The 18,920-nt window shown below is 40.7% G+C and overlaps 2 protein-coding genes and 1 long non-coding RNA gene across 4 annotated transcripts in view; 1 reads left to right on the top strand and 2 right to left on the bottom strand.

Moving 5' to 3' along the window:
- Positions 1-476: 476 nt before the first annotated feature.
- Positions 477-7,874, bottom strand: unc45a (unc-45 myosin chaperone A). Of its 2 annotated transcripts, none has more exons than XM_029433683.1 (19): positions 7,687-7,874; positions 7,359-7,554; positions 5,826-6,001; positions 5,642-5,731; positions 5,356-5,523; positions 4,985-5,153; positions 4,699-4,869; positions 4,344-4,515; positions 3,844-4,144; positions 3,644-3,738; positions 3,335-3,476; positions 2,978-3,118; positions 2,736-2,863; positions 2,592-2,658; positions 2,380-2,493; positions 2,178-2,293; positions 1,830-1,947; positions 1,594-1,749; positions 477-1,481 (listed from the first exon to the last, which is right to left on the bottom strand). In XM_029433683.1, the coding sequence occupies exons 1-19, from the start codon at positions 7,708-7,710 to the stop codon at positions 1,194-1,196; spliced, it is 2,832 nt and encodes a 943-aa protein (XP_029289543.1). In that variant the 5' UTR covers positions 7,711-7,874; the 3' UTR covers positions 477-1,193. The 2 variants fall into 2 exon arrangements, with proteins under 2 accessions (XP_029289543.1, XP_029289544.1); XM_029433684.1 differs by having other exon boundaries at positions 7,359-7,551.
- A 3,768-nt stretch (positions 7,875-11,642) lies between these two features.
- On the top strand, positions 11,643-14,514 carry LOC115009964 (uncharacterized). Its single transcript, XR_003832402.1, has 3 exons — positions 11,643-11,772; positions 12,965-13,880; positions 14,263-14,514. It is a non-coding gene; the product is annotated as an uncharacterized LOC115009964 (long non-coding RNA).
- Positions 14,515-15,451: 937 nt separating this feature from the next.
- Positions 15,452-18,920, bottom strand: part of furinb (furin (paired basic amino acid cleaving enzyme) b) — a 63,755-nt gene continuing 60,286 nt past the window's right edge. Inside the window, exons 11-14 of the mRNA XM_029433331.1 lie at positions 17,316-17,419; positions 16,203-16,320; positions 15,823-16,002; positions 15,452-15,602 (exon numbers count right to left, since the gene is read on the bottom strand). Coding sequence (XP_029289191.1) covers positions 15,452-15,602; positions 15,823-16,002; positions 16,203-16,320; positions 17,316-17,419 — 553 coding nt within the window. The remainder of the gene's footprint in view (positions 15,603-15,822; positions 16,003-16,202; positions 16,321-17,315; positions 17,420-18,920) is intronic.

Below are 18,920 nucleotides of genomic sequence, written 5' to 3'. Positions count from 1 at the left end.
TCGAGTTTGAGACTGCTACGGAGTTGGTCATCTGACTTATATCTGGCTCTAGGTTGTGTGTACATTTAGGATTTAGACAAGGGCACTAAAATAGATGTTGGGTTTTGCAGACATGCTCCACATGGAATCAATTACACTGAATCACTCCAAACACAATGCCATGCTTGTGTTTTTAAGACTGTGACATCACACATTTATAAAGATGAGTTATTACATTATTTAACAAAATTGGAATGTATTCATAATTCTTTAGCATGGCCATGGTCTATGTTTTGCTGTCATCAGACAAAAATAAGCCAGAAATGATATAATAAATAGTAATTTCCTGTGTCATTACTTGAGTAAAGGCTATGATTCAAGTGTTGTCAGGGACTTCCAAGATCTTTCACGTACAGATAATCAGTTTGAGTAAACTTTTGTATCGTTTTAAATGACTTGACAGCAACCTCTTTGGTGAAGATGACATGACAATATAATTTGGATACAGGTTTTATTTTTTCACCCATGTGTTCAGTCAAAACTAGAAAACGATACAATTAAGACACTGGGAATGTAGTGGAGTGATAATACATGTGATATTAATAATAACAACAATACACATTTAAAACAAAAGCACACAATATGTGAATGAAAGTTTGGATTTTTGGTGTGTTTAGGGCAAAATATTATAAAAAGATGACTATAAAATGCATTTCCTGCATAAAATGTGTGCGAATGCTAAAGCTGAACAGAATTCACACTAAATATAATAGCGCATTAAATGGAAAATAAAGAGAATGTATTTTGGGGAATTATAACGCATCATTTTTTTTCTCCAAATACCAAAGAATGGTAATCTTTAGTAAAGAATGTATAGAGCAGTCTCATTGGTCTCCAAATCAAACATACACTTTTGGTGGTGGTCCATGAACCTACAGTATAATTAAGATAAATACAATGTGAAAACAAAGCAATGTGAAACAGCAAACCACTTCTGTTTATATCTGCTGGTTTTCATTTACTACCTTTCTTCTTTTTTTATTGCTCGTCACAGATTTAAGTTAAGACACATGAGTATTTCAGGATCGGCTTGTACCCATCCAGACCGAAACTGATTTCCTGCAAAAAGTCGAAATGACCTTGCTGGTCCCACATAATACTCAAAAGCACTTTAACATTGCCATGAGGCACATCCACGTGATGCAGATACGTTTTCAGGGTTCAGTTCCTTTGCCCTTTTCTCTCCCTTCCCCGTTCATGATGATGCTGTACTCCACGGCCTTGTCCAGACAGTTCTGCGCCGTCTTAGAAACCGACTCCGGCGTGCCCTCTCCTCCCTTCGCCAAGACAGAAAGAATCTCCAGAGCTTCACTCTCCATGATCGTCTCAGCTAAACTCTTCTCCGCCTGCATCATGTTCTGAACTATGACCACTCCGCGGTGGCGCAGGTCAGATATTTCACAGAGCAATAGTGACTGTAAAATCTCTAGCCAGTGGGTCGTCTGAGAAGAGAGGAAAACAGGAAGCAATCTGAGATTAAATGGAATAATGAATGATTGTAGTATGCCACAGTGCTGAGGTGATGGACATTGTGCTGCAGTGTTTTTTGCTTACTGTTCCAGGGATGCGGGCGCAGAGCTCAGGCTGCTCAGCGGTCAGCATGGCCAGAGTTCCTGCAGCAGCTTTCCGCAGCCTCTCGTCCTCCTCTCCGCTGTAGAGCACAAGCAGCTTCAGGCGATCGTTCCCTGTGGCCAGGTACAGCTTCTGCACCTGAGGACGAACCCACTTTTACTTTTCCAAAATGTTTTCAACATAGTTGTGCCACACAATCATCTATGAATATGTCTTACCTCTGTGCTTAAAACCAGATTACACATGCACTCTGTGGCAGAAGCTCGGACCAGGTTGTGCTCCTCAAACATGTAGCCTTCAATTTTTGAGACTGCCTTCTCCTGTATGATCTTTTGTCTGTGAAAGAACAAGCAGACTCTAAGCACTGAAACAAAACTGTAATGTCATTTAACAAGATATATTATGAAAGGAAGTCAAAATGTTCCTTTCTTGGAGGAAAGTAGATTTGCTTTATGTACAAAAGTAAAACAAAAGTCAAACTGAGCTCTGAACTTGAAGGTAATGTCCCGTTACAATTGTGTGTTTTTTGCATGTATTCTTAGGGGAGACTCCCCCTAGTGGCCAACCTGAGTCTATCGCTGATGCCGGCCAGGTTGGTAAGAGCCATGAGTGCCTCGAAGTTCTGCAGCATGGTGCATTCAAGACTTAGAAGACTGACAAGGGGGCGAACCATCTCATAGATCTGACAACACAAAGTGAAACAACAGTCATTAGGAAAAGTTCTTAAGGTTTGTTTTTAAGAGGCTTTTTACAGAATGTGATTCTCACCCTTTCTCCTGGGAAGGCAATCTCTGGGTTAGATGTGATGGTTATCTTTGCCAGGGCTTGTGCTGCTTTGGTTTTACCTAAATCTGTGTTGTCAGATGCCAGTGGGATCAAAGCCTGTGGAGGAAAACAGTCAATATAAATCAACCTGCTAAACGGGAGTGTTTATATCAGTGTGCAGGCTAAACAAAAGTATATTCATCAGGATGCTCTACCTTTCCTCCACCCTGGGCCACCACTGTGCCTCTGTCTTTCTGTCGTTCCACCAAAGCCAAGAAGACTCTGCCGTGAGAAATGGCATTAACAGAAAATCTACAGAGAAAACAGCGAGTGAAAAAGACTTACTGCAATTTTCCTACCTGGCGATACAGTCCCTGCAAGCCTCAGTGAGGGCAGGACTCTCGTGTTTGACCATACACACCAACGCAGACACCACACCAGCCTCCAGCAGCTTGCCCAGTCTTTTCTCCACATGAGAAGGTGCATCCTGACAAACGGAAAGACAGACAGGTTTACGTAAAACAATCGCTAATGAAGAAAATGTAAATGTCAAATTATTTGTGATGTTTGTGTATAGTACATGAAGAGTTTAAAATGGTACCTTGGGGTGCTCCTCAGGCACATGCTGCTTTGCATACTTGGCCAGCTCTACCATCTGAGGGTCGGGCTTCTCCACTTCATAGCTGTTGGTGCAATTCACTAACGTGGAGCCCACAGCAAAGAGCACCGTCTTATCCTCAGACTGCAGGAACACAAGGAAAAACAAGGTTCTCAAGGCTATCCCAGTCAACACTATACAAGCGTTTGTGTGTATTCTTATGGTGGTGGGTTCAAATACTGCACAAAAGGAAATATCAAAATAACCACTAAGATGCTTTTCTGAGAGGACTTCATAATTGCCATGTATTGTCCATGTGTCAAAAGTATTAAAACGTCATATTACAACCATCAGTCAAACCTTTGCTAGCTCAAACATGGCCACGAGAGCGTTCTTGTCTTCCACCAAGTCGTCCTTTACATCGGCATCAAAAGTGAGGTAGGCGAGGCCTTCCACAGACCAGCGGCGGGAGGTTGGGGGCAGAGACTCATTACACAGCCACCTAAAAGAGAGAGATACAGATTGATTTTGGCTTCAAATCCAAGAATCCACTCATTATCCTTTTTAAAATAAAACAAAAAAATCAGGTTATGCAACAATGTGGATCAGGCATGACACATTTTGTCTTGATCTATACCCATGCTCAAGATTTAACACAAGCAAACGTACTTCCTGCACTGCTTGGCGAGCTTTAGCGTGGATCCCTCTGCAAACTGCTTCATGCTGAAGTCTGTCCCTCCTGCTGAGCCAAGCTTGCACAAACCCTGTGTAATAACCATCAGAAGCCATAGTTACTTTATCTTTATTTAGAGAGGTTCTTTCCCTCCAACTGTCTGAGATTAATGCACCTGCTTTGCTGCAGCGCTTACCACCAGGGCTCTCACACGTATCCTGTCATTCTCACTCTTCTTGTAGAGATCCTTGAGAAGTGCCACGCCGTTGGCTGTGATGAAGGAGGCTCTCTTGGCTTTGCCTGCAGCATGAATAACAGTCTCTACCGCTACCTGCTGGTGAGTTACATCTTCGGAAGCACACAGAGCGATCACAGCATCCATCATTCCTGACATCTCCAGAGTTCTGTTACCCACTTCGCTCGGTCCTTGAAGGAGCACCGATACGGTCTGAATGGCTCGCAGCTTGCCGTCCAGGCCAGGTCGACTAAAATATTGCCTATCAAGAAGAACATCAGATAAGAACATTTGTTAAATAATGCCACCGTTTGGCTTATGGCTTATAATAAGGATTTGTTTTCATGTTCACAAGTTATTGCAGTATGAAGCAGCCGTAGGAACAGAAACATTGGACCCACAAACAAACAAAACATAACCTCCTTGGCAGAGGTAATTAACAGTTTCAGTGGTAAACTCACTGTACATATTCTTCACATAGCTTGTTGAAGTTCTCCCTCTCTTTGTCGCTCTTTAGGTCCTCGTAGAGTTTGCTAAGCAAGACAGAGCAGCTCATGTGGGAGTTGTCTGTAAGAGGTGGTCCTCCTGACAGCTCAGGGACTGTCCCGGCCACCTCCAGGATTTTCTTCAGTCCTGCAGGAGAACAAGTTCATTAATCTGGCAGGAGCAATGCCAGATAACAATGAGTGAACTCATGGTGGTGCAACTTTAATCAAAAACTGAAAAGGGTATGTTATGCAGAAGATCTATGTCTGTTTTGTATCTACCATAGGATACAATCTGAGATATTCTACATTATGTAGGTGTGTTTCATACCCTGGTCTATCACCCATAACGTGAGGGAGTTATCTGGGTTTTTCAAGGACTTGCGGGGAACTTGTTTGACCATGAGATTGATGGCGCTGTCTCTTCCCGGCCCCGACACATTAGATGCTGGCATCATTTCCAAGAGGTGGCATAGCATTGAGCGTAGCTCCTTAGAGGGTTCTGTTTTAAATTCACACAATCAATTTCCATTAAAAGAAAGCACAGGACAGAAAGTACACACACCACACACCACACACACACACACACACACACACACACACACACACAAACTCACCAGGAAGTATGGCGTCATCTTTCCCTCTGATCTCTCTTTTCATGCCCTCCGTCAGAGCCTCAAACATCACCTGCAGCAGGTGGCAGGCAGCCAGAGACACAGTGGAGGCTCCTGATCCCATTACTCCACACAGCTGCTCCATTCCCAACTCATTCACTATAGCCATAGTCTGAGAACAAAACAGTGGATGTCAGCAGTAAAAAGCAGCAATGCATTTTCACAAGTAAATCTGGTGTCTGACAAACATCGTTGAGATATAACTACATCTGCTGATAAAGTGCGCTACAGCAGATTTACGAATGATGTGAAAAAGAAATGCATAAAAAAGGAACAAAATAAGAATATAAGAGAATAAGAATTGTCACACTTACTCTGGACTGATGCCCTGTGCACAACCCAACCAGGGTCCTTAGGGAAGAAAGGACAACCTCCTCCTGCTTTGACTGAAGAAGTTTCTCAATCAGCTTCACTCCATCGTTACGGAAGATCTGCTCAGCTCCAGCGTCTTCTCGAGATAATACCACTAGATTCTGAGCAGCCTGAAATTAAATAATGGATCACATTGTTTTGGTGCAATACAACCATACAATGAATAAAGATCATGCACTATAATAAAATAACCATTTGTTGTGTTCCTGCCTTATGAGTTGCCTTTACCTTTTGTCGATCTGAGTCTTTTGCAGTTGCATCCAAGAGGAGGGAGAACATTTGCTGCACACGAGCATCTGTGGAGTTTAGTTGCACCGACTACATGTTGAAAGAAAAGACCGGAATTAGCAACAGTTTCTTCACGGTACCGTTTCAAATACAAACACATCACTGAACCTTTTTCACTTTCTACCTTCTGCTGGATCTGTGCTCCCAGCTGTCTGAGCAGATCCTGGAAGGCTTTGTTTTTGGGCTCCAGCTGGGCACACCTCTGAGCATCCAGAAACGCCTGATCAAGCCGACAGAGTTTCTGGAAAGCCTGAGCTCTCCTGAACCTGGCTTTCACATCCCCTGGGTCTGTATCGAGGGCTGAAAAGAGTGAGACATGACAATCAATATAACTGGGTACATACATCCATAAATCCTAATCCAGTAAGAGTGACAATTCAAGTTAATTGACCTGAAATGTGAACTATACAATATGAGGTAAATATGAGATGATGATGTTGAATATTGCGAGAATGATATTACTTTAAACAGATATTAAAGTGTACAGCTCTACATTTACTCTACTTTTAATAGTAACAAATTGAACATTGAACTGAATATAAAAAAAGACAAAAATAAATGATTACATTTTAAAGTGTACGGATACTCTCTTGCAACTACTGTAACTCAAAAAAATCCCTGAGTGCAATATCACAGTCTTTTGCAATGTGTTTATCACGCAAGTTGACATCGCAATGAAGATAATTGTGATACAATATATTGTGCAGCCCTAATACACACTTAGAGTAGCCGTGAATGGTTTCTTCGTGAATGGTGTGTTGAAAGTGATTCTTAATTCACCCAAGGGTCTATATATCAACGTGCATCTCTGTCATTTGAAAATAGTTGTTGTTGAGCATTTTAAATATATAATTTGATAATTTAGGCACACAAATCCGTCATTTGTGTCATGCCTGGTTTAACATTGAATGTGTAAAGGTAACTGAGATGAATTTCAGTGTGTATTTTTGAAAAGCCTGAGATTAAATAGATGTTTTACCACGGGAAACAGAGGAAGTTTCTCAGATAAATGTGTATTGGAGAAAAACTGGCTTTAACCGAAATTAGTAAACCAGTTGAAAGGCCACATTGTTGATCTCATGCTTTTAAAATATGGTTCTGACAGTTTAAAACATTTACAAGAATGGTGTGATGAATGTGATTTCCCGGCAGTAGGGTCGTTAAGTACGGCACAGATAGGAAAACTAGGCATGATTTCCAATGCTATTTTATACTATTTTATCTGCTATTATATACTATTTTAATTCTGCTATTTTTAATAACGGTACTTCAGACTAATTTACATCTACACTGTGATTATTGTACTGTAAATGCTCTTATTCTGTCTAATCTTGTACTAATTGTTATGTTTTTGCTGTGAAGCACTTTGGGCTGCAATGCTTGTATGAAAGGTGCTATACAAATAAAGCTTACTATTATTATTATTATTATTATTATTATTATTATTATTATTATTATTATTATTCAGGATCCTGGTTAGGGGTCAGCTGCAGCTTAGACCTCAGCAGGTCACATTACATCTGGATAAATAGATTTCAATGCAGTTAAAAGTATGCATCCTTGTGTATTTGGGTGAAACGTGCTTTAATTTATTCTAAGATTAAAACGTGTCTTTGTACACAGTGATCTTTGAACTCTACTAATTTATCCATCCCACCTTTTGAGGCATCAGCCTCGGCCTTGTTGTACTCCTCCTGTCTCAGGTAGCAGGCAGCGCGGTTGCGGTACAGGACAGCTCTCTCTGCTTTGCTTTCACTCGTTTTTAATGCTTTGGTGTAACAGCAGACAGCGCCCTGCACGTCTCCTGCCTTGAACAGGGTGTTTCCCTCCTCCTTCATGGATGTAGTGTCCTTCTGGGTAAAAGAGAAAAAGTAAGCAATAAGGACTCTGGATGAGAGAAATGCTTCAAGTAAATGTTATCTGGATGAAATCTGCTAAGCTAAAACAAAAAAAAAAGGCTACGTAGCCAACTGCTGATGTCTTACCTTTTCTTTTTCATCCCCACTCATCTTCAAGGTGTAATACACAATACAGCGTTACTTAGTATGGAGAATATATAGATATTTTACTCTATTACTACTACTACTTGGTCACAAACGCCGCTAACTTCAGCCAAACTTGTCACATCTTGCTACACTTCCGGGTGTCCGGAGCACGTTGATGACGTGTAGTTAACAACCCCGCCCCTCGCCGCACGTTCTTTTACCATAAAAGGAAGAGAGGAGCCAGAGCTTGTCTGTCTCTGTCTCTGCTTTATTTGGTTACATTTTCATTCTGTGGCTTACAGTCCACAAAGACACAGAGGGTTTTATAAAGCTTCTTAAAGAAGAGAGCCAGCAATTCAAGGTTTTGATGCATTTAGCTGTAGGACGTATTTTAATGTTGTTGATGGTCTAAAATGATTTAGATGGTTAAATGCATCAGCAATGCATGATATATTGTGTATGTTTTGGTAACACTTTCTAATAAGCAATTCTTTTTTAAGGGTTTACAAGGTGTAACTAATTGCTTCATTCAACAGTAAACCAATTTGTGCCCAAAGACTATATTTAGTATGATAAGGGAAAATGCCACACCATTTGTTCTGAAGTCTTGAGATTTGGTACGGACATACTTTGGCAAGTGTCTTACAGTACAACTTTGGCATTTTTCGAACACATCAAAAATCACATATTTTACTCAAACACCAGGTTTTTTTTTAAAAGAGGCAAAATGCTAAAATTGTGTTTATTCAATGTCTTTCATATGAAATATTTTTTCACACTCCATATTTGATATTCAACGTGGTATGACTTACATTACACATACTTGATTGTGCTCCTTGTAGTTTCAGCCATTTTCCTACGACTACTCTTTTTTCCTAAAATATAATGGAATATATTGACTAAATATAGTATGGTAAGAAAAACTCACTTTTCAGCGGTTTGAGCGATTTTGAAAATGATTTCAGATTTACGCTTAAAAGCCCAGAGAACATTTCCACTAAATGTCAGTTGCAGGCACAAATGCGTTGATCATTTAGTGAAGTTTTACAACTCAGCAGCTTTCTAAGAACAACGTTTTGTCTGGCAGATTGTAAAAAAATTGCATCGACTGGTTGGACTGTTGCCCGCTGAATTACTTGTAGCCAAATCCATTCATTAACAACATTTACAACTGCAGGCTTGATGGATTAAAAATACTTAATTGTTCAAGACTTTTTGAAATGTATCGCCTATACATTCCTGCAGACTTGATGGCTCATTAGAAAGTGAGAAACTCATGAGCATCTGCTGATGAATTACCAACATTTATATCTGCACTGTTAATTAACAAACAGAGAATAAACACTGTTCAGAGGGATTTTTTCACAACCTAGCAATGCAACAGTTGTTCGTATTAACGGTTAACATATATATATATATATATATATATATATATATATATATATATATATGTATATAAAGGGTTATTTAATGATTTATTAACCATTAATAAAGCCCTTATACATCTTATGTAAGATCATGGCTCCATGTTTCTTTAAATTTACAGTTTAAGAAGACTGGATATAGCATAGGCTACACATAATGATGGATAAAATATACAATCATTCAATACAACAAACATAAAACGGCAATAAAACAAAACACAAATCCTCCAATCCTCATACATCTAAAACAAACCAATAGGGACAAATATTTATGTTAAACTTTATACAAGAAAGTAATTAGTAGCTACAACTGTCTGACACATTTAGTGGATATTAGGGCGCACAAAATGTACACTCAACAATCAAACAAAGCGCTTACACATCCAAATCCTACTAATGTACACTACACTACGTCAGTAGGGGGATGATTCTCTTTTCTAAATGGTAACAAATAATAAGTAAAAAAATATGTCTCTTTTTGGAGTAGTTAAAAGCAAAAAGGACACATTGCATTTTGATTCTCGACATATGACTTTCCAAAGTACATTTGCAACAGTGTTTCCCTTCAGGTCAACACAACAAAAGGAAGTATCCTTGTCTGGTATTTCCTGAGTTAACTCACCTGGGGACTCTCATTTACCAGGACAGCCGAGCACCATTGTTATGTTTCCTCCGTTGCTCTGGAGACAAGGTTCCCTTTGGGCTTTGTGCTCAAGTACACCTGTTAAGACTATCACATTACCCTGGCAGCTTTGTTAATTTAGAGAGAATAACCAGCATAGCCAGTTAGTATGTATTTCCTAAGGGGGGGGGGGGGGGGCTTGTTTTGAGACCCCATACTTACCAGATCCACAGTCTGAAATCAAATGAAGACCAGCTGTGTAAACATTTGTTCCTTATCACAAATTTGTTTTGTGAAAGATTATGCTTTCAGAACAGGATTCTTTGGTCATTGGTACTTTCTTGTACCAAACCTATTTTGAAGTCTGGAAATTACATTCACATACATCTTAATCATACACATAATTCTTAACAGCTTTGTAGGCCCCATGGAAAGCTATCAGTCTTTTCTGACACACTGTGAAAACATTACCATTTTTTCACAAGTGTCAGTTAAGCTCCTGTTTCCATAAACACATAAAGAGTCCCTGGATGATTTACCAAAAGAACATAACAATGTGACTCACATGCAAACCACCATCACATTGACCACACGGAGCTCCTCAGGTGTCATTCACCTGCACAATGGTGTTCACTTCTCTGAGGCAGTCAGGCTGGTCTTTAGCTTTGATGATATATTTTGTGATTTATAGTGACAGGATTTGCCCCACTGCTTGAGCCTTCTCTATCTATAGGTAACCAGGGATCACCTACATTTATATTAATCTAAAGAAGCCAAATTTAAAGTGCAGCCTATCTCTTATACCAAACACAGTCATTATCCTACTATACACTAACTGTCCACGAGGGCACAAATTGTTTCCCTAAATTACAGCGTATTTTTCACTCAAAAGCTGCAATAGCCCGCTGAGTGCACAAGCAGTGAGAAGTGATCTATTATTTTCTTGATTCTTCAGTCTCCGGCACACACAGAAAGTTTTACTTTCAAAGGGTATAGTTAGCTATTTTTTGAGAAATTTGAGACTGTTAGCAGAGATTGTGACTCACAATTATTCAGTTTCTTGCTTTTAGCCTACTAAAAAGAAAAAGTAAAGCAGTGCACTGGCCTTACTAGGACAAATGTTTCGTCATATCCCATGTTATGCTATTTTTGGACTTCTGTATTTTGGACTCTGTCTGGTGTATCAGAGAAGATGATACAACCAGATGCAGTTGTGACCTATTATTACAGGTACAGCCCTCACAGTAATAGGCTATGGTAATCTTCTCGCTCATAGACTGATAATTCTGGAAACAATAACAGCCACCCACATAACATCAGTGATAAAAGATTTAAATCAATCAAACTTTATTTGTTTAACACCTTTGAGAAAATGCACGCAAGAAAAAATATAATGAAATAGATTTTGAAAGCTATAATAACACTCATAGTAGTAAAACATTGTGAAATAAAAAATAGATTATTAAAATAACAATAAAATAGAATAAAACAATTTATAATTTAAATACAATAAAGTACATAACGATATAATACAATAAATGGGTTACAAAGTGTTATAAATGGGTTGAACACAGAGCTTTGCAAAGGTTGTCTTGTGTGATTACATGCTTGATCTGCTTGCTTACTATGTTCTAAACTATTTTTATATTTACTGTGTTTTTGTAATTATGTTGTCATCTATTTCATAGTTCAACACATGGCTGATACTCTGGCTCTACAACCACCCTGTACGTTATTAAGTCATACTATTCGTATAATAATATATATGTAATAATTCAGTAATGTATACATTTATGTTGCATTGCAGACACCCACACTCTAGAAATTAAAGGTTGCTGCATTTATTTAATTTATTTATATTTATTTTATTATGGCCAATCACTGACTGATGCGCAGCTCCTCTCTTTCCCAGAAGCCTTTGCGGCAGCTCAAAGATGCTAGCTGCAAGGCTAACTGCTTCAGTTGGTAATCTGTCAGCCCGGAGCTAAAGCGCACACACTGCTGGGCTCTACACTCTTCCGGATTACTCTCCTTTGATGGGTAACGTCAGATTTTTTCATTTTGTTCACAGAGAGACAGGGTCCCCAAGGTCGTACACAAGTGTTAGCCGAGGTTTAGATGGAAAGTGAATGGTTGGACAGGAAATACCAGCCACGCATTGTCTTAATGTTATCAAGCCGATATTTGCTATCGTCTGTAACGATAGACATAATACTGCCGTGCAGCACAGGCTTCTCACGGATGCCGAAGGACAGCTGTGACTGCTGTTCACCTAGATTTATCATTAAATTACAGCCCATGTACTAACGTTATCCGACTCGAAGCTAGCTCGAAAACCAGTCGAGCTGATGTGGTAACTTAATAATGAAACATCTGGTGGCTAGCACTAGCTTGATTAGCTGTTTATTCCGTATATCTAGTTAATGTTAACGGGATTATTAAAGTTTGGCAGAGTACGTTAATGTAGCTAATTGGTTAACAAGCTATATGTATTAACGAGCTGCGTGTAACGAAGTTTACACAGGATGAGGTCCAGATGCAGGTATTTTAGTGCTCTTAAGTTTGAAGCAACGCAATGTGGCTAGCTGTGCAGCAATATCAGACTAAAAGTCATCCAAGTTAAACATTAACAGAGGTGTAACCTATTGAGTCAATAACCCAAATAATACTGAGTAGGTGCATTGATAGTTTACACAGGGGATTGTGAATATTGAGGAATGTTTGCCTTCATGTGAGCGGCTTGGCATGTGTTGTGCATTTACATGTTGCCACACAAATGAAGAGCTGTAGTCGTTCCTTAACTCTGTCAGACTCCCCAACTAACAAAGCCTTTCTTGTTGGATATATTCATCATGTGACACAGATAATCTTAAGAAATAATCGTTTTCGTGCTAACAGTGACGCTGTTTTTCAGTCAGTATAAGCAAATGTAAGTGCCAGGTTATTATCCCCACTCCCGGTGGTAATGCTTAGATAGTCCCAGCCTGAAAAGTGAGCGGATTATGATCGTGTTGGATTTGCATACAGAGGGAAACAAGAACACCTATTAGTGCTGTGAGGAAACGCAGGCCACTGGGCTCAGCTTGATTTTTATTTTTATTTACTTATCAGACCAATCTCTCACTCCTCAACAACGTTCCTTTCACTTGTGCCTTTTTTCTATGACAGTTCCTCTTTGGCTGGCTGAATATATATTTTTGTATGCTCCATTAATGTACAATTTTCCTAACAGCTGAAGAAGACCCTCTGATGTGATTTCAACTTGGCGCTTGTGATCGAGGACGGACACACTGCCCATGCTGCCACAGTAGATATTCTGTCACTATGCTACTGAGAGAAGAATGACATTTGTCTCATTAAAAAATCCTGGAGCTGCCCCGAGCAGAGTTGAGGCTTGATTCAAAAGCTGCTGCTCAAAGCCAAGTTTCTCTTTTTCTCAGCCTATTTCTTTGCACTGCCGCAGCTTAGAGGGCAAACTGTTATGGCACCAGAGGCCAACTGAGCAATAGGGGACTCTGGCTGTACTGGAGGATTAGACTGTGCTGTGGGAGTGGGGACTGGACCAGGAAAGCAGGCCCACAGCGACGCACATCATGCTGCAGGCACACTAGGCTCCCTGTTTGAGCCCCTTCTCTGTGGCGTTTGTTTTTTTTCTTTTCCTGCAGTCTCATCGGTTTGGATGGTTGAGCACAAGGGGTACTTTGAAGGAGCCCACCGGTGGCTGTGGTTTGGCCAATGCTGACAGACTGCTTGCCAGCTATTGCCGATTTAGTACCCTTGTCCACTGCTGCCACTTGTTGTAACCCCCTTCGTTGTGGTCTCCAGTATGGTGAGTGGAGGCTCGAGGCATCGCAGGAACGCAACGGAATCATTAATACAGGTGTAGCAGGTTACTTCCCCTTTGTTCTGCACTGTGAACAATTGCATTCAAGCATTTTTTTCTTTGCGCTTGAAAGAACACAATCAAGGTCGTTTTTTAAATTTAAACCCCGGAAAGAAGACCGCTCCAGAGGAGGATGAAGTTGAGGAAACAGGTGACAGTGTGTGGAGGGGCCATATTCTGTGTGGCTGTGTTCTCACTGTATCTGATGTTGGATCGAGTCCAACATGACCCTGCAAGACGACAGAATGGTGGAAACTTTCCACGGGTAAGAATAATAGTGGTAGTGTGTGAAAAAGGCCTTTTTATACACTTATTTTTCTTGCACTTCTTTTTGCATGTTTTACACCCGATGTAAGATAAAAGCATAAATTAACATAAAAACTTTATTCTAAATGTAATCATCCCAGAACACAAGGCTTATTATGCATTATTTTTCTAATGTAAATGGACATGTCCAATCATGAACCTATCGTGGTGTAGATCTTCAGTGCTGATTGATATCATACTGTGATTTGTTAATTGCAGATCGTTTAATTTATCGTCTTAAAACTAAAGTTTGTAACAAAGAAGAAGAATGTGGCTTGGGTTAACAGATGTTTCATGATGTTCTACAGCTGTGTGATTTATGATTTTTGTCTGGTTATTAGAGCCAAATCTCAGTTCTGCAGAACCGGATAGAGCAGCTGGAGCAGCTCCTTGAGGAAAACCACCAAATCATTAGCCACATAAAGGACTCTGTGATGGAGCTCACAGACACAGGAGCTGTGTCTCCCAGTGGCCATCTGCCATTCAGAAGTGCCAATGGTTCCTGGGTCCTACCGTTCGACGGCCGTCCCACTTTCCTCGCTGTCAAGCCCCAGGATTGCCAATCTGCTTTAGGCGACCATGGTCAAGCAGACGTTCAGGAGAGAGAGAGAGGGTATTAAGATATGGAAGGAAATATCAATGCAACACCTGCAAATCAGAACAGTGTGAAGTGGCTGAGAAGAGGATACGGGGGTGGGAGAAAAGGAAATAAGTGATGAAAGCGGACCAAAACACAACAACCTCTCCCCGGCTGCTCGGAGTAAACAAAGTCTCACAAGGGTTCTAGCACTTTAACAAGTTAACTCTTTTAGACAATATGCTGCCGTTTGCCTTTTGAAAGAAAATACAGACCGATAATTGTAAAAAACAACAAACATTATTAACGTATAAAAGCTGGGGTTGGATTTTGTTGCATTGGTTGAAATACTCTTTACATTCCGACTGCAATCAATAAATGAAATGCTCTGACAAAATAAAAATAAAAATCATGTATCTGTTGCAAAACGGTATTATTGCGGCCAATCCTTTCATTCAGCCTAAATAACATTAATGGGACGGCCGACCGTCTACCTGCGCGCACAGCTGTGAGTAACAATACTAACAATAGCCATGTTCGCTATTTACGTTCATAATGATGATTTTGGGGGAGTGGTTTGAGAGGGAGGCCTGAAGTGACGGGCTGTCAGCGCTGCTAGCTTCATTGAAAAAGAGTTGGCAACACTGGGCTGGGGTTTTTCAGTTGGATCATTTAAAAAAAAATCTAGTTCACTCTTTCTGGCTTATCCAACGTCACCTACCCAAGTTTTAAATTGATAATCAACAAATGTTTGTCCAGCGGCTGCAAAGTTTTAATCCGCATATGAGAGCCGCTCCCACTAGTATCAAAACATTTCTAGAAACTGAATCGTTAGAGGGAGACAGAAAAAAAGACTTAGCAAAGGATATTTATTTATTAAAATATGCAAGAGGACTTGAGTTAATGAGGGGGCAGTGAATGCTGGCATGATGTGATGTGACCAGACTGAACAATTAATGATGATGAGTGGGGTTACCATAGTCACGTCCATTAGCGGCTACATTTTCTATTTCCAGTGTCCATTCCCCTTGAGGATTCTCGCCCCATGAGTGGGTGGTCATAAAGGCCCAGTCGTTGAATCCCTCTGAGGAGAAGTCGTTGGGCCTAAAAGGAAAACAGGAGACGAGGTGTTAATTTATTCTAAAGGAATGCAGAAAGTGTGTTTTTTTTACCCAGAGAGTATTCTTGTGGGAGTATCTGCACAGATAAAAACGAGGAGCATGCACATTATGTTTGTCTCTGTGTGTGAAAGAGACACAGGCAGAGAGAGATTGATATCATGGCCCGCCTGTTGGTGTGCATAGTGCTGTGTTTTACAGTGTACCTGGGGAACAGCAAGGTGGAGCGAGTGCCCAGTGGGCTAATGAGATGAATGGCCAATTTTCCTCTCTGGCTGTGGGAGAGAGTGAGGCGAGCCTGAACGTGTTCCAGAGAGCTGACATACTCCGGTCGTCCCCAGCAGGCATCCACGCTCTTGCTGAACACCAGCTTGTTCCCGATGTCTCTGAGGGGAGGGGAGGGGAGGGTGGTTAATGTTGTGTGGATGCAGAAATGGACACGGACAATTGCGCTGTGCTACAAATCTACAGGACCGTCCCAGCTCCGAGGAGAATACAGTGACATGTATCAGGCTGAGCTGCATGATAAAAGTGCTAAACTTCACTGTGCTCTACACACAGATAAACACACAGCCACCCTTCTAACCTCGGTTCTGCAAGCATGGTGTGAACACACTGATGCTGCGGTCCCATTGTGGTCCAGTTCTGTGCCAGAGCCACCATGGCACCTGCATCCAGAAGCCCATAACCGTACGAATGACTCACTGTGGAGACAGAAGATGGAGGGATAAGGAGAATGGCAGCTTGGTGGTGATGAGATAACGTCACAGAAGAAGAAATTACTGTCAGTCAACGATCCACTCTTTACTGTAATACTATGGCGTTATATTTGTTCTTCAATCCTGAGCCCGCAACCTATAAATATAGTTCCTTCATTTATCCAAAATCCCATTTAGATATCCCTTTCTGCAAATATAGTCATAAATCTTGAGGAATAATATATTAGAAACGCAGCGCACACACAGAGCGGACCATGAGGAGATATTTGCTGAATTGATGTGAAGTGTATTGGATTACAATTGCTGACTCCACCTTTAATGTGCTGCAGTTTACCAGCTATATGGTCATCTATGCTGGAAAATGACGTTAGCATTGCACTTTTCCCAGGTGAATGATTGTTTGGGGGCCAAGGACAGAACGCATGTTCATGTTTGTAAGTTAGGAAAGCACGAGACTTTAGCAGATAAACTAATGTGGGTTGTTGTTTAGAGTCTGTGCATCTTGTGTTGCGTAGCTGCTGTGTGGCTCAGTGTGACGGTCTGCTCTGCCTGAATGTTGACATTACTGCTTTATGCAAATATGGTTTAAAATCAAACCATCGTGAAATCAAAGAATGTAAATTTTAAATGTATTTCTGATCTATTTTTCTCAAAGGAGAACACCGGACTGGTGATTTATTGAGATAATATGTATGCTGTAGCAGACAAAAAACTTTTATATATATATATATATATATATATATTGTATATTATATAATATATATATTATATAAAATATATTGTATATTATGTAATATATATATATATATAATATGTATTCATTATATAATATATATATTATTGTATAATGCATGTGCTTACATAAATGTTCTTTTCTGTTCTTTCTTCTCAAAATGTCCCATTGTGCACTCAGGATAGAGGCACACATATGACACCATATACCATAAATATCTGTGCTGATTTGGACAGCCAGCCTCTACCTCTGCGTCCCACACCGTTGGTCTTCCAGTCTCCGGCGCTGAGGTGTCCGGGCCGGGACGTCCTCACCACCAGGTGCTGCATGTCCCTCCAGGTCAGGTTCATACTGCATAGATACAGAAAAGAAAGCAAGTCATGTAATAGCTGAAGGTATCATGAACATTATTAAAAAAAGTCAGGTTTCGCTGACCTCGTCTGTACGACAAGACAAAGGAGGAAATATGAGGAGCTGTGGGATATGAAAAAGGTCAGGAGTCTATAGACACACCTGAAATACGATCCACCTGAGCATTTACAGTTACAGAGGGCAGCTATACATTTCCGAAATAATATACTGAAACTTAGAGGAAGCCCTGAGGGATATGTCCATCAACCATAACAAAGGTATGGACTCACTTTATGGTTTTAATACCGGTGTAAAACAGCGGTATTAAAGGTACATCACAACCTGTGTTGAAAGGTCAGGGAACACAGTAACACAGTGTCTACAGCACTGCTGAGGACTGAGTCGAGACCTCTCTGTAATGATAGTTTGTAATGAGGTCGGGGATTGGGGGATGAGGTCACCTTCCACACAGTAAAAGCCCAATAACAACATGGTTTTTTTTTTATATATAGATTTATTAAAAGGCACAGCAGGGAAGCATTCAGAGGAAAATCCTTTTGAGTCAAAAATAAGGGAAAAAAACTGCTCCGTGTTTTAAGATAATCAAACCATGAATCACGCTGTTTACTGAGTGCAACACCACAGTAGACAGAAATAGAAATTGCACGGTTGCGCATCACCTCCGCCACGCTCCGCATCAGCATTCACATCTCATATCCTCTCATGTGTTATTAATGGACAAGATCCCCCCCCCCCCCTGACACCCCCCGAAACCCCCCATCCACTCAATGTCACCTCAGCCAAGAGCGAAGGAAGAAATAATAAAATAATAAAACACCAAAAAGCCAAAACACTGTGCCTATTAAATGATTCCATCTCTGTGAATCCCAGTGTGGTCCCAGTGTGATAAACTAGCTTCCCTGTTATTACTGCTGCCTGTCAGGACGGGTGCAGACGCCGACTCTACTGTGATGTTGATAGTGAGAAATAGTCTTTGTGGTGTCAACTTCAGGTCTGTCACTCAGTACCCTTCTCTTAAGATATCAGAGGTGACGGTGTTAAGATAAACCTGGCTGGCTCGCTGAGTATGTACACCTGAAGTGAAACCCGGGCTGTGAGGTAATACTGGATTTGATTTTGACACCTGTCAGCTGAACGCTAATGTGAAAATGAAGTGAAATATGCAGAGTATAGGACGGCTGACTGATAATAGGACTTAACACACCGCAAGATATGACTGAAGATACGGACATAATGGAGAACACATTAGAGCTGCTGACAGAAACTTGGATTCTGACACTCCTGAGTGAGCAGTAATGAGACATTCTCCAGTTTAAAGTCTTCAGAGCCGGCCCTACAGGTATTCAGATGTCTGTGTGGGCTGCAGCTGCTGATTTGTGTGGCTAATTAACTGATTATCAAAAGCTTAATTTGCTGAGGATAGAATTTCTGGGCTGGGATATAGGCCAACGCCGACTCCCAGACACTTGTGCACGCAGAG

Source organism: Cottoperca gobio, chromosome 6 (assembly GCF_900634415.1).
Source record: "Cottoperca gobio chromosome 6, fCotGob3.1, whole genome shotgun sequence".
Lineage (NCBI taxonomy): Eukaryota > Metazoa > Chordata > Actinopteri > Perciformes > Bovichtidae > Cottoperca > Cottoperca gobio.
Note: the sequence above shows the minus strand (reverse complement) of the source record. Positions and strands in the feature narration are given on the sequence as shown.

What these genes read in the sequence shown, in the direction of transcription:
- unc45a (XM_029433683.1), bottom strand. Translation starts at nt 7,710, where the DNA reads ATGAGTGGGGATGAAAAAGAAAAG. An exon ending in GTGGGGATGAAAAAGAAAAG is followed by an intron (nt 7,555 to 7,686) that starts GTAAGACATCAG and finishes TCTTTTACCCAG; the next exon opens with AAGGACACTACATCCATGAA. An exon ending in CGAGGCTGATGCCTCAAAAG is followed by an intron (nt 6,002 to 7,358) that starts GTGGGATGGATA and finishes CACTCTTTTCAG; the next exon opens with CCCTCGATACAGACCCAGGG.